The sequence below is a fragment of the Phacochoerus africanus genome, chromosome 8 (assembly GCF_016906955.1).
Source record: "Phacochoerus africanus isolate WHEZ1 chromosome 8, ROS_Pafr_v1, whole genome shotgun sequence".
In the NCBI taxonomy this organism is placed as follows: domain Eukaryota; kingdom Metazoa; phylum Chordata; class Mammalia; order Artiodactyla; family Suidae; genus Phacochoerus; species Phacochoerus africanus.
The window spans coordinates 145,426,700-145,441,565 of record NC_062551.1 but is presented as its reverse complement, the minus strand read 5'-3'; the positions used below and the strand labels follow the sequence as shown (position 1 = coordinate 145,441,565).

Below are 14,866 nucleotides of genomic sequence, written 5' to 3'. Positions count from 1 at the left end.
ATGCCTTTGTGCCTCTTTCCTTATGGTGTGATGAAAGTGAAGAGTTGAGAATGGCTGCTCAGCTGGATGGTTTTCCCAGGTTTAAATGTCTCCTTTTGCCTGGAGCATCCTCCCTCTTCCCAAGGGCTGGTCTGTCTCTACACCTCTCTAACCCATCTTCCATAGCTCCCCCTGCCTCTCCCCTGTTTGCATGGTGTCTCTGACCTGGGCTCTCCCATTCCATTGTCTCTCATTGTCTTCCTTTATTGTCTGAACCCGCCTCCACGTCCCCCATATTCTACACCCGCTGGCCCATTCTGCATTGCTGGGGGGAATCCTTAACCAAAGCTAAAGAAATTCCTCCTGCTACTTGCTGAAGAGCAAGCTACAAAGTTGCCGGTGTGAGAGGTAGTTTGATCAAAGCCTGAAGCGCTTCTGGAGAAGAAATCCCTCTTTTCCCAGGAAAATAGGGAAACGGGGTGTGCCTCCTAGGCCCCCAAAGAGAATTTCCACCATATCATGTGCTCTGTGTTTTTGGTCAGACTGGCCCAAAAGCACTGTTCAGATTCGGTGAAAATATAGCCAGCTGTCCAATTTCGTATGATTCCTTAACAGACTGATATTTAACATTTCTTTGTATAGTCAAATCTACTCGTTATCTGCATTAGCAGTTGGGGCACTTTGGGGTTCTCCATTTTTAGATGGCTATTTGTTCATTTCTGGGTTTTTGTGGCTTTTTTGGTTGTTTGTTTTGTTTTTCTATAACATCCAATCTTATCTTTGAACTCTTTTTAATACTCTTGATTGCTACAGCCATTTTCCCCACTCCTGCTCTGCTGTTTTTCTGTTGGTTTTGTCCTCAAGGTCATTTGTTCCACTCACTCCATGTGATTTTCCTGGTTGGTCAGAGGAAAGCAAGGATAATAAACTGTCACTCAGAAAGCAGACCTCAAGTGACCTCAGATGACTGTCTAACATATTCCTTCAGCTCATTGAGATTCATAGAGAAAATTGCATGCAGAGAGAATTTGAACTGTGTCTGTTTTGCACAATGTGCTTTTATGCTCTCTGCTGCAGAAGTCTCAAATCCTGGCCAATGACTTTGATTCTTAACACAGCTAGTAGGCATTCTCTGGAGGTGAACCACAGAGAGGCTAAAAAAAAAGAAAGAAAAAAGCCTTCTGAGAGGCTAGTCCCATGGCTTCATTGCTGAGGGGCATTCTGATTTAATCTGTTTGGATTGGTTATTTTTATTTAGGTTTCATCTTCCTCACTCTCTTGTTCTTTATTTCTTGCTGCTGTGGGTCACCTGACAGCCACTTTGCTCTCAAGTAAATACATTGGCAGTGACCACCCAGCAGCGCCTGCGTGGTGCTGATTATCTCTTTTTAGAGAGGCTGTGCTTTGGTTTTTTTCAGCACCAAGGAGCTGACTGTTTGTGATGGACTCGGACCATCAAGTCAACCTAACGTTGTCAAATGGTTTGAGGGAGATAGAGAATTTCAGCAGCAAATTCCTGACACTGACAGCTCAACACTTCCTTCCCATCATACCACCATACTTTTTTTTTTTTGACATTTTCTCTGACACTTGCACCAAAATCGAGCCAAGTGCAGCAGAAACTCTGTACCTATATATTTCAAGGGCTAAATTTTTAAGAACAAGTCTGATCTCCCTAGACAACAATTCATATGAGAATATGCCCCTTCTGAAAGACTTTGGGCGTAAGATCTTTCATGAGACCTGTGATTACAAAGTAGTAAGTAAACCTGATGCCACACCTGAAAGTAGGACTTTTTGTGTGTTGTCATGTTCAAATAATAAAGAGTTCCACTGCAACTGTACTTCACTAAATTTCAGATACCTTCAATTAAAAGAAGAGCTATTATTTTATATATGACTGAGAAGGAGAAGGGAAAGCTGCCCATTGAGTTAATACTTTCTTATGCTGATTGTAAGGCCTAACCCTAATTCAGCAATGTGAATTCTGCACATATTAGAATCAATGGAATACAGTAAACTCCTTTTGTACTGAAAAAGCTCACAAGACCTTCACTATTTGATTTTGGGGGGAAATCCTAATAATATTATGTGAATAGAGAAAATGTTTAAAAACTATTCGAAGAAACAAACTCCAGACCTCTGGAGATATGCAAGTAGTTATCTCTAATTGTAAATATCCAATTTATTATTTGTTTCTTATTTATGTGGGTGATAGTCATTTTTTTAGACATGTGCAAAACCTTCCTTTGATACCCCCATGCAAAAAGACCACTATAAAGACAACTTTTCTTCATTGTTAAATTCACGGTTAATGAGATTCCTTCACTGTTAATTATGCATTTTTAATTACACCTTTAACATCCCAGCAATCTGTAATGAATGAAAAGTAATCTTTTATGGTCCCCCGATGGGCTTCAATATTTCCTTTGGTGTAGACCTCTAGGCAAAAGTAATTTAATATAGTCAACAGTGAAATGTTAAACATGGCATCTAAAACTTCAGATATTTCCTCCAAGCCTTTGTCTCTCCAAACTGGGTGGCAATTCTGATTTGAATGTTTTTTTTTTTTAATATCTGCATTAACATCAATTATTCTCACAAAAAGAAAGACCTTCAAGTGAGGATATTCTTGACCCTAATTTTAAATTCCTACACTTAATTTTAGTATTTTTTTCCCCTTCTGCCTTTTTTTTTTTTTTTTAAGCCTGTCTCTAGGACTGGCTTCCCCATCCCGGGTCAATTTGAGGCAATTTCCAAGGTTAGTTCTTTAGGAAAAGTTTCATCTGCCCTTATTTAAATCAAGCACAGAACTATCCAATGATACTTTTTTAAAGTTCTCTGATTTAGTTAGTAAATTTTCTTCTAAGCTGTCAATGTACGCAACCACGATTAAAAATTATAAGCGTGCCATTCAACCTTTATGCACTACTGTTTTGTTAACTTCAGCTCAGAAAACAAATGGTAGTGTTGGAGACTCCTCATTTTTAAGGAGATGATAAATAGAAAATTAGATCTTCCGACAGAAGGAATAGTCTCCATCACTCCCCACTAGTAAGTACAAGAAGGCACTGTTACATGCAGTTACTGCCAATGTTATTGTTTTGCTTCCTATTTTCTGGAGATATTATGGAGTGTCCCTTCCTAGTGTCAGCTCCTGTTCCTCTCGTAGAGACATTATAGGAGTTGCATCCACTTGTTCTAACCACTAAGGAAGCCACATATATACTAAAGACTGACTGACAGGTGGTATCCTAGAGCCTTAAGAATTGGCAAGGAAGTAATTTCCCTGCCTTACTAAGTCTAGAAGGCAAGCTAGTAGAATCATTTCCAAGAAACATTGTTTATGGAATAATTTTACTACTGTCATCCATTTCCTTATCTTCACTTCTCTACATTGTAAGGAAGATTCTCTTACCAGTCTTTGTACAAAATTTATTCAATCTTCTATTAAGGTTATACTTACACCCTTCTGACCTATGGCATTGATTGATCTAAATCACAGAGAGTAAAACTGCAGTTATCTGCATTTGTTGGTGAGAAGAGAGGGCATGTGCAAAGATTTGGCATGGCTGGGGCTCAGAGCAATTCTTGTGACCAATTCACAAAAACACTTGGCCATGCTTGATACCATGCCCAGAGGTGGGATTACAATAATGCTGTTCAAAACCAACAGCCCATAGCTATCAAAGACAGGTGCCAGGCCAATTGAATTTGGATATTGATGAAATTGAAATAGGAGACTTCATTCAGGGACCTCAGCTTCATACTGTTGCATTTTTATGGTCTCATTAAAAGCTTCTTCTTTCCCCATGGGGGGAAGGTGCATGCTGAGTGATCCCATTGAGCTGTCAGCACTATGTCAGGAGGCTCTGTTGATGGACATATGTCTGGCCACTTGAGAATTGTGTCTGAGTGAAATACACTTGCACGAGTCAATTATTAATGACCGTGCCTTTAACAACTCCCTGAAAAGGTGGGGGAGAGATTTCTTCCATGGAGCTGACTTCAGCCAATTCACAGATGCTAAAACCTGGCATTTTTTTAATTTCCATTTCTTCTCCTAGACTCATCATGAAACAAGCACGTCACTTTTTTATACCCTGTGCATAATCCCAGTGTCTTAGGTTTTTGTTTCCTTTTTCCATTAGAATCATTTCTGCGTTTTGATCAGTAAAGTGTGCTGCTTGATTTCATTTGAGATTTGTATTTGTGTTTTTTTGTTTTCCATTCTTTATATTTCTTTGGTTCGTAGTGTCAGAAGATGATGTTTTTTATGACAAACTGCCCTCGTTTGAAAGGCGCTGTGAGACGCCTGCAGGTATGGCGCTAGCGAAGTGATCTCTAGATATTTAGACTTTAAAAATTCAAGCCATTATGCCATCTGATTGCTAAATTTCATGGATATGCTACTCACCTCATGAGTATCCAGTGCCTCTCAGATGCATCGTCTATTTTTCTGTTCATCGTGGAACTCATGCCACTGAAATGTTTTTAAGTGAACATATTATAAAGCAGCAGGTTGCATGACAGTTTCTCAGTGAAAAGGTTTGAAGAAGGTGAGATGCTGTGGCTTTGTGAATTTACAAAGGGAGGAATAATTTAACTGCTTAGAATTCCATGTCTGGTGACGGCTTTTAAATTTAACGTATCATAGAGCACTGTTAGTAATCTCGTTTTCTTTTGGTACATAGGTAAAGGGTGTTTTGTGTCTGGATGCCTAAGGTGATTCCAGGGGAGGGGACGGAAGATCTATGACATCTTCCATGCACTTTCAATTGATGTGCAGTGCTATTGTCACTGAAAACCTAAGCTAAGTTTTACATAACCTATAACTCCCAGCTTACCTTTTCGAAAACATGGAAGAGGAAGACCCTGAAGACGAAATGAATACAGCAATTGCTGAATGACAGTTTGCCCAAACTAGTGCAGTGAAAATATGCTGACGCCCCTGCATGGCCAGGAAGGCTTCTGCTCCATGCCCACCAGCACCCAGTACCAAGCTACCAGCAACACGTGCCCATCCCTTTAGGCCTCCATAGCTTTGCTTTTTGCTGTCTGTTTCCCAAACTAAAAAAAAAAAAAAAACAAATCCTAGATTGCCAGCCTTTCCTTTTTCCTGCACGATAATGGCATGCAGTGCCTCCGCCCTCCCCCAGTGAGATTAATGACCTGCTCTGTAACTCATACTGTGTCCTTCTCTCTCCCTCTCCCTCTCCTTAACCTTCCCATCCCGCTTCAACTCCTGGCCATACAGAGAATGAACAGCCTTCCCTCGTTTGGTTTGACAGAGGAAAGTTTTATTTGACTTTTGAAGGTAAGTAGTACATAGCATACCAGATTCTAATTTATCTTCCTCTCATGTTTTTTTTCCCCAGCCACATTTTAAAATCCCAGTTCTCTTTAAAAAGACCTGGTCTCACTTTCTATATAAAAATGCTATGGCTACTTAGAAAATATGAAATACGAAAGAAAATATTCCACGAATTTGGTTTGTATGGGATCTTCAATTTTTCATATTAAAAAAATTAAAGTTAATTTGCAGTGAATATTGGTTACTAATTAACCGTGTTAAATTGAAAAAAAAAAAAAAAAGCACTTTTTTGGGGCAAGGAACTTAACTCTGTCAACCAGGGCTCTTTCCTAACTCTTTGGCAAATGCAATGCAACAGATATAAGGACATTTTTAGTCAGAATTGTCATTTAACTTTGCTTTGGATAATTAATATGTCAGGTACTCGTAAGATGTAAGATTTCCATTATTGTGAGATGTAAATATGTTAATATAGATTGTTATGACAAGGAATGCTACATGGGAAATCAGAAAAATGAGGAAAAGAAAACAAAAGGAGTATTTTAGTAAGTTCTATTTACATCTTCTGAAATTGAAATTGCTACTGGAATGACAAGTAAAATGGATGGTTACCACTGGGCTTGCCATTTTAGAAGATTAAAGAAAATAGGAGTTCCCGTCATGGCGCAGTGGTTAATGAATCCGACTAGGAAACATGAGGTTGCAGGTTCGATCCCTGGCCTTGCTCAGTGGGTTAAGGATCCAGCGTTGCCGTGAGCTGTGGTGTAGGTTGCAGACGTGGCTCAGATCCCGTGTTGCTGTGGCTCTGGCGTAGGCCGGCAGCTAGAGGTCCGATTAGACCCCTAGTCTGGGAACCTCCATATGACGTGGGTGCTGCCCTAAAAAGACAAAATAAAAAAAAAAGAAAATATACATAAATATAATGTCAGATATCTAATCTCAGTGATGGGTAATTTGTTACATTCTGCATTAAGGGTTTGCATTCTTCTGTGTGTTATATTTAAAAATTAAATCAATTTAGACCAGACATTTGAGGAAGTGGCCCATTTAAACTAATGGTGTAGGAAAAAAAAATTTCATTTATTAATGGGCTGTCTTATACAAAAATACTTATCTCTTACACCTCTGCTTTCTACAATTTAAAAAAGCTAAATTTACCCTGGGATCAAAAGTTAGACAAAAAATATTCAACCCGAGAATGGATTCTAAATATTGAACTTGTCTTTGTATTTCATGACAACAAAAAGAATTTTCCTAACTTAAGTGTATGTTTTAACACAACTTTAAAAATTGGGAGGAGCCATATGGATTTTTAAGTAGTTTGTGTAGTGTGGCTTTTTTCTCTCAACAGCGGCTTTTCCTTGCAAGATGGTCCCAGAGATGGAAGTCCTAAGCTTGGAATAGCTTGGCTAGCGTCAGAAAATACTGTCTGATTTAAAACTTCCCAAATACCTGGTGGTGTGTTCTGGCTCAGGCAGGGAACAGGTAGGGAGGCAGTTTGAGGGGAGGGTGCATATTTTCCACATCACGTCAGAGGCTTTCATTGCCCTAAGCCATTAATTTTGTAATAAGAGTATGACCTTCTAAACTTTCTCTTCAAATCGGATGGAAATAAAAAATGCCAACGTGTCTTTTTACTGATCAGCGCATCTCAAAGGATGTGTCATGTGTCATGAATGTGTCCCTACTCATCTCATCAGGAAATGCTCATGCCTATAAAAGTACACGAAAGTGAACTTCAGGGGAAGACTTAGGAGAAACTAAAAATGACACCTTATCCCCTGAAACTAAAAATGACCTAAGAAGTGCTGTTACGAGAATGGAAAAGTTAGTTCATAAACATTAGTCTCAGGTAGTTTCAGCCAGTGCAACCTTGAATGATTTTTTATTTTCTGCTGTGATCATAAAGTGACATACAAGCAGTGACATATTAAATTCCCTTGAGAATAGTGCCCTGACCCAAATTTTCAACTCCAAAAAGTCTCATTCAACATGTTTTATTGAATAGCACTTCTAAGATATTCTTCTAGGGCATTCTGGCTTTACCCATATTTGTTATTATGAATATGAATTATCATTTTCTTCAATTATTTATTCAGGGAATGCAGAAGTGGAAGAAAGATTCCCAGGTCAAAATATTCACTTGTTCTAAATAGCTTTTAAATTATTATTTGTTGGCATCTAGTGTTTTTTATCGTGTTCAGAACCTTGCCTTGTTTTATCCATTGTTTTTTTCCTCACAGTGTTCTAGGCATTGTGGTTACCCAGTGAGTTTTTGAGCCACTGACCAATCAACTAACTAAGGAACAGTGCGTTATGAATTTATTTGGAGATAATATGAGATGCTTCACACCTCCAAATTTAACTTAACAAAAAAGATACTGAAGTGTTAGACAATGGTTCTAACTCACAAGAGTTCCAAAGCTTGCCTTAATGTTTTACTTTTCTAAACAGTCTCACTGAAATTTTGACCTATTTAAGTTGGGCTTCAACCAAAGGTAAAGATTACAAAAGGTAGTAACTTAAAATTCATTCATCCAAAAGTATATCCTACTGAAGCTATCAAGTATTCTTCTGAGATGGAAGGAAGGAAAAGATATTTCCATAACAAGTAGAAGATGTGACTGTTAGATATTTGAATAATTCCCTCGAGCAGTCAAACATCAAGATGTTTCCAGAAGTGTGCTGTCCTTCTCCTTAGCTTCTTTAACTACAAAATCATCTTGTATCTGGTAATGGGGAGGAAAACAACAACAACCACCACCTACAACCATCCATTCTTGAGTGTCCCTGTTCTGAAGATGACCTCTCTCTGTGCTCTGTGCACACAGCCGCTTGCACACTCATCTCTAGACTGCTCTGTGCTCCTGTTACTGCTCTCACTCCCATCACGCCTTCAGGAATGTCACGTCCTTAGCATCACCCTATGCTACATTCACAGGCTCTCTGCCAAACTCACTGACCTCTTTGCTTCACTGAAAAAGAACACTCTCTCCACCAAAGGCTCTTCAGTCTTCTGTGGGCTCCATGTCATGGGACTAGGAGGCAGTGGTGGGGTTCTCCCAACTCCCTGTTGCTACTTCTAAGCCCTACTCCCCATGGTGAAAGGCAGCCATCTGTTCATTCCTTCTCTTACCACTTCTTCTGGCTGCCTACCGCTGACCCGCAGAGCATTCCTCTGTATTTATCTGTAGGCTTAGAGAAGCTGGCAGCCTCTTTCATCTCTCCTTCGTCTCACTCCCTAGCTTCATTGATGACCCATCCAACACACTGGCTCCATGGTCTCTTTGACTTTTTCAGTTCCAATAAACGTTCCCTCCATTTAGTAACCCACACCTCTGGCCACATCTTGAAAATGGTCCCACTGGCAAGGGTCGTTTTGACTATTTTGGAAACAACAATGTTTCCCCCTTCCTTTACTCCAAGAACTATTTTAGGCAAAGATTCTTTCATTCAACAAATGTTTATTGAGTACTACGGTGTGACAGCCCTGTCCTAGGCACCCCCGCCCCCAGTAGGGAAAAAAATAGAAAAGAATTCCCTGTCACCGTGGAGCTCATATGTTAATGTGGAGAATCAAAAATAAGAACATAAACAAGTAAAATGTATAGCATGGAGACAGTAATAAGTTCTACAGAAAAAATAAAATAGGGAAGGAAAATGGAGCATACTGGGAATGGTAATTATGAATAAGAGGACTTGGGGCCATAAAAGTAATAAATAATAACTGACACCTGAGTGCTTACTATGTGAAAAGTACAGTTTATTATCTCATTTCATCTGCACAAAAAACTGATGAAGAAATTCAGATTTAGATAACATAAGTGACTTTTGCAGGATCACTCAGCCAGGAAGAGGCAGAGTAGGGATTTGAACCAGGGCTGCCTAGCTAGAGACCTGGGCTGATGCACTCTTCTGCATGTATGATCTCATTCAGCCCTGGTGACAGCCCCTTGAGATACATGGTTCTGGTGGGTTTCCTCATCTCTCCTAACCTTCCACCTTCCCATCCCCCTGACTATACCTTATCCTTGACCTTGTTGAAACCTCTGGTCTCATGTCCATCCCACTCTTATTCAATCCACTGGCCAAGCCTATATTCAGATGGCTTCCTCATGGAGGAAAGTATATATCAATAAGGACTTTAATCCTCTATACAGAAGGAGCTACATTTTCTTCTTTGAAACTATGTTGTCTATGTGAAAAAATTAACTCTTAGACATTTTTTTCTTGGTCTCTTTAGGGCCACAGCCGCAGCATGAGGAAGTTCCCAGGCTAGCGATCGAATTGGAACTTCAGCTATCGGCCTACACCACAGCAACAGCAACAGGGTTTCGAGCCACTTTTGCAACCTACTCCACAGCTCACAGCAACACCGGATCCTTAACCCACTGAGTGAGGCCAGGGATTGAACCTGAGTCCTCATAGATATTAGTCGGGTTCGTTACCACTGAGCCACAACAGGAACTCCAACTCTTGGACATTTTAAACTTCTGACCTCCTTCAGTAGGTTGTTAAATATCCCTACTTAGTCATTGATAAGTCATAATATCATCATCATGGACCATTCAACTTTGTCCTGGGAGTTCCCTTCGTGGCTCAGCAGTTAACCAACCTGACTAGGAACCGTGAGGTTTTGGGTTTGATCCCTGGCCTCACTCAGTGGGTTAAGGATCTGGTGTTGCTGTGAGCTGTGGTGTAGGTGGCAGATTCAGCTTGGATCCTGAATTGCTGTGGCTACAGCATAGGTCGGCAGCTACAACTCCAATTCAACCCCTAGCCTGGGAACCTCCATATGCCGTGGGTGCAGCCCTGAAACAGAAAGAAAAGAAAAAAAAAAAAAAACTTTCCTTGCCCTGACTTGGTAATAGCATCCTTTAAGAAGCAAACAAGTCAAATTTTTCATGTGTGACCTAGAAGGATATTAGTTCATCTGAGATTCACTAGAAAAAGAAAAATGGAAAGGCATAGCGAATTTTCAGGAAGCAACTGTTTTGCTAAATTCATAATATTCTTCTAGTGGGAAGAGTTCACTAACTGTCCCTACCCAACTATAGCCTCTTTGTAATCAATGATGCAGTAAAGTTATTGAATACCCAACTCTGCAAACCACAGTATTAAGTACAACTAAGTTGGAGAAAAAAAAATATCAACATAAAAAGCAGTGATATAAGACTGTCTTCATTAAAAATATTAAAATCACACTTCCCTAGCAATTCTGAACTTTTATATGTAAATTGTATCGTGCATACAAAATGTAAAATCCTTTCTATTAATAACTTAAAGTCATAGCATTTTTTAAATAGCCTAAACCTATGAAGCAAATTCAGGTGGAGCTGAACCTGCAAAATGTTCTTTCAGGGAGATATGCTGAGGGTTTCAGAATTCGCTTGACCTTTTCTCAAGAAAAGAGTCTCCTGGTTCTGAAAAATCTCTAGGATTGACCGATATTCTGGTATTTCACTTGATTTCCTGTTCTTTGAGTCAGGTTCCTTGTGTCACTTAGGTTTAGTGTCTGACTGTCATGCTGGAGATAGAGAGTCAAAACGGGAAACCTCTTTCTTTATTTATTCACTTCTGACACCAAACATACGGGGTGTTTTCCCTTCACCCAGAAGAGTTCTGACACGAACCACCTGGGGTTGGTGCAGACCCCACAGGCTCCATCCCATCAGCCTGCCCACCTCACTTCAGATACTGATCACAAGCCCCAAGTCATCACCTATACATCTAATTGGCCAACTATAAATTGAGGGTTCCCACAGCCACCTCCTGGGGTTCCATGAGCTGATATAACAAGTCACAGAACTCAGCAAAGATTTACTTCCAGCTTTACTTTCTTTCTTTTTTTTTCTTGTCTTTTTGCCTTTTCTAGGGCCACACCTGTGGCATATGGATGTTCCCAGGCCAGGGGTCCAATTGGAGCTGTAGCCGGCAGCCTACACCACAGCCACAGCAACACCAGATCCAAGCCACATCTGCAACCTACACCACAGCTCACAGCAACACCGGATCCTTAACCCATTGAGTGAGGCCAGGGATCGAACCCGAAATCTCATGGTTCCTAGTGGGATTCGTTTCTGCTGTACCACAATGGGAACTCCCCCAGTTTTACTTTCTATTACCTGTTTATTCTGGAAGATATGGTTTAGGCACAGACAAAGGAAAGAAGTGAATAGAGCAAGGTGGAAGGGAAGGGGCTGGGGTTTCTGTGCTACACTTTCAGCGCCTTGATGGTTCACCAACCTGGAAGCTCTTCAAACCTTATTATTAGGGGCTATAGGAACATTCATTAGATAGGCATGATTGATTGAATCATTGACCTCTGAGGTTAAATGAGTCTAGGCGCTCTCTCTCTCTCTCTCTCTCTCTCTCTCTCTCTCAGAGGGTAGGGTATAAGACAGAAAGAACCAGGCTTCTAACCAACAAACCCCCATCCTCCAAGAGTCACCTTATTAGTGTAAACTCAAGTATGGCTGAAAGAGGCCTTTTATGAATTATCAAAAACTCCCCTCTAGCCCTGTCACTCAAGAAAACACAAGGGTTTGAGGAGCTCTGTGCCAGGAACTGGGACAAAGAGCAAATACATGTTTCTTAATATCATGGTCAGCAAAGCGCTCCCTGTTTTTGCCCTGATGTCCAGGCCAAATGATGAGAATGGGCTGCTAGGGATGACATCAATGTACAGAATTCGTATCAGAATTCTATCCAATTAAATTTTTGTGGGAAAGCTTAAGGGTAAGTGGTACCTTCTCTCCCGAGTCAATAAGCAAGAGGGTGCTCAGTTAGTGAAAATTATTCACACTTTACGGATGAGTTAACAGAGGCTCTGAGAATTTAGGTGACTTCCCCAAGATCACACAGCTAGTCAGTGGGTATATCTGTTCTGGGGAGTTAGTGTTACGTTACCAAAATAAAGTTCCTTACTGCTATAATATTCAAATCTTTACGGTACCACTCAAGAACCATGTGATCTTAAGAACTGAATGTCTCTGAGTTCCTGTTTTATAATATTTAAAGTAAAAGGTATGACACCCACCTAGCAGGATGATTAGGAAAATCAAGATAGATAGATTTTTGCTAATTTATGGATGTATTGCACAACATAAAATGTTTTTGGATTTGGTTGGTTTTTATTTAGACACTATGTTTTACGGAAGTTTTAGATTCATGGTAGAATTGAGGGGAATGTACAGAGATTTCCCACATGTCATCTGCCCTGCACATGCACGGTCTCCCCCGTTATCAACACGCCCTGCCAGTAAGGGACATTTGTTCCAACTGATGAACCTCCATTGACACAGCATAGTCACCTGAAGTCCGTAGTTTACATTAGTGTTCACTCGTGGTGTTTTATAGTCTGTCGGCTGGGGCAAATGTATAATGACATGTATTTATCATTATGATATCATGCTGAGTTTTTTCACTGCCCTAAAAAGCCTCTGTGCTTTCTTCATTCATTCTTTCCCAGTCCCCCAACCCCTGGCAACCACTGATCTTTTCACTGGTTGCATCATTTTTCCTTTTCCAAAATGTCATATAGTTGGAATCACATAGTATGTGGCCTTTTTAAATTTTTATTGAAATATAGTTGATTTACAATGCTATGTTAATTTCTGCTGAACAGCAAAGTGATTCAGTTACATATATATGTACATACATATATATATATAGTTACATACTCACACGTACATATACACACACTCAGGGTTCAAATCTCCTTTGTTGGGGAGTAATGTGAATACACATTCGAAGGAGATGGACGTGTGTATGTATACACGCATCCTTTTTTATGTTCTTTTCCAGTATGGTTTACCACAAGATATTGACTATATTTTCCCTACCTACAGTAGGACCTTGTGGTTTATCCATCCTATATATAAGAGTTTGCATCTGCCAACCCCAAACCCTGACTCCATCTCTCTCCCAGCCCCTTCCGCCTTGGCAACCACAAGTCTGTTCTCTATATGAGTCTGTTTCACAAAAGTTCATTTGTGTCATATTTTAGATGCCACATATTAGTGATATCGTATGGTATTCGTCTTTCTCTTTCTTGCTTGACTTAGTATGATAATCTTAAGTTCCATTCATATTGCCACAAATGTATGGCCTTTTTCAGATTGCCTTCCTTCACGGAATAACATGAATTTTAAATTCCTTCATATCTTTTTACTTCCTAATAGCTCTGAAATGCTTTTATTATTCATACTCTGAGTCTGCATTCAAACTGAATGAGGAGAATTACGGGAAGGGGTCAAGAACATTCTGTACCCAAGGTGCATTTGCTTCTTATTTCTGGTATTTTCTTGGTCTCTCAAATGACTGCTTGGGTCTCTCGTAGTGACCAAGCCCAGGAGCATGTTGGATTTCCATCAGACTCACTGATGGGGTATTTTCTTCTCATATGCCCATAACAATCCAAAATCCAATGAATGTGCCCCTCATGCAAAAAGAAAATGAACATAATTCAATAATTTTAAAATAGGTAAATATTGGACAGCTTTTACTTTGCTCAAGATTGAAGTCTTTTACTCCCCCACAAAGGAGAGGACCCCTGAGTGTGCATCACACTTGTCTGGATGCAAAAGTAGATTATATAAGAGTCCTCATCTGGGTTACCAAATGAAGAACCAGTAAGATCAGCACAAAGCCCTAAGCCCCAGAGAGTTGTTATGTGTAGACAATCTCAAAACCTGAAGAGTACGTTAAATAAGTTCACTAGATTGGGAGAGGGGAACTAGGGTTAATAATGAATAGAAAAGCTAAAGAACAGTCACTGACGTATTCCTTCATTCATGATCTGCTCTTAGCTATCAGCCCTTGAGTAGGAGTCAGGGAGATAAAATGATATGGCTTCTGCCTTCGAGGAATTCACAAGAAAAAGAAGAGTTAGGCTTCCTATAAAAGGCATCCTGTCGTAAATGTCATAAAAGAATTGTAAAAACGTGCTGGAAATGTATGAAGAAGGGATAGATTTTTATCTGGGAAGAACCTCCGAAGGCTTCTTAGAGGCACAGGAACTTTGACCTGGCTGATGGCAAGGAATGAGGAGACCCAGAGAGCTAAGACAGTTCCAGTTTGAAGAACAGCTTGAGCAAAGACTTTGAGGTGAATGCTATCCTCATTGTATTCAGAAATGATAGCAGGGTTACATTCAGTAAACACTGGGAGGGGCCAGGAAATATTTGAAGAAATGATCTTGAAAAGTAAGTAGAGATCATATTCTAAAAGGCTTTTAAAGACTGAGGGGAGGAATTTGAAATACAATCCTTCTGCAAGGTGGGATTTGAGAATTTTTTGCGAAAGAAAATGCTTTGATTATCTTTGATTTTTAGGCTTAGAGGCACAGAGAAATTGGGGCATTTACTGAAGTGGTTCAGAAGAAGTAAGGAACGGATGGTACCATTTTCACTGAGAGTTTGAAAAACATCATTGGGGTGGAAACATTTGACATCTAATAAGATGGGAAAAATAAGCGAAAACTTCCATTCTGAGACACAGGGAGGAAGAAGGCTGTTGTAAACCAGGAGACCGGGGACTCCGAGAGTATTCGATATGGTCAGAAATTAGAAG

The 14,866-nt window shown here is 40.0% G+C and overlaps 1 protein-coding gene across 9 annotated transcripts in view; it reads left to right on the top strand.

Annotated features, from left to right (window-relative positions):
• Positions 1-14,866, top strand: part of SGIP1 (SH3GL interacting endocytic adaptor 1) — a 229,982-nt gene that overhangs the window by 164,467 nt on the left and 50,649 nt on the right. For 5 of the 9 annotated variants that reach the window (XM_047788738.1, XM_047788743.1, XM_047788740.1 and 2 more), the window contains one exon: positions 4,235-4,300. The exons of the other annotated variants lie outside the window; for them this stretch is intronic. In XM_047788738.1, coding sequence (XP_047644694.1) covers positions 4,235-4,300 — 66 coding nt within the window. The remainder of the gene's footprint in view (positions 1-4,234; positions 4,301-14,866) is intronic. 9 annotated transcript variants of the gene reach the window in all.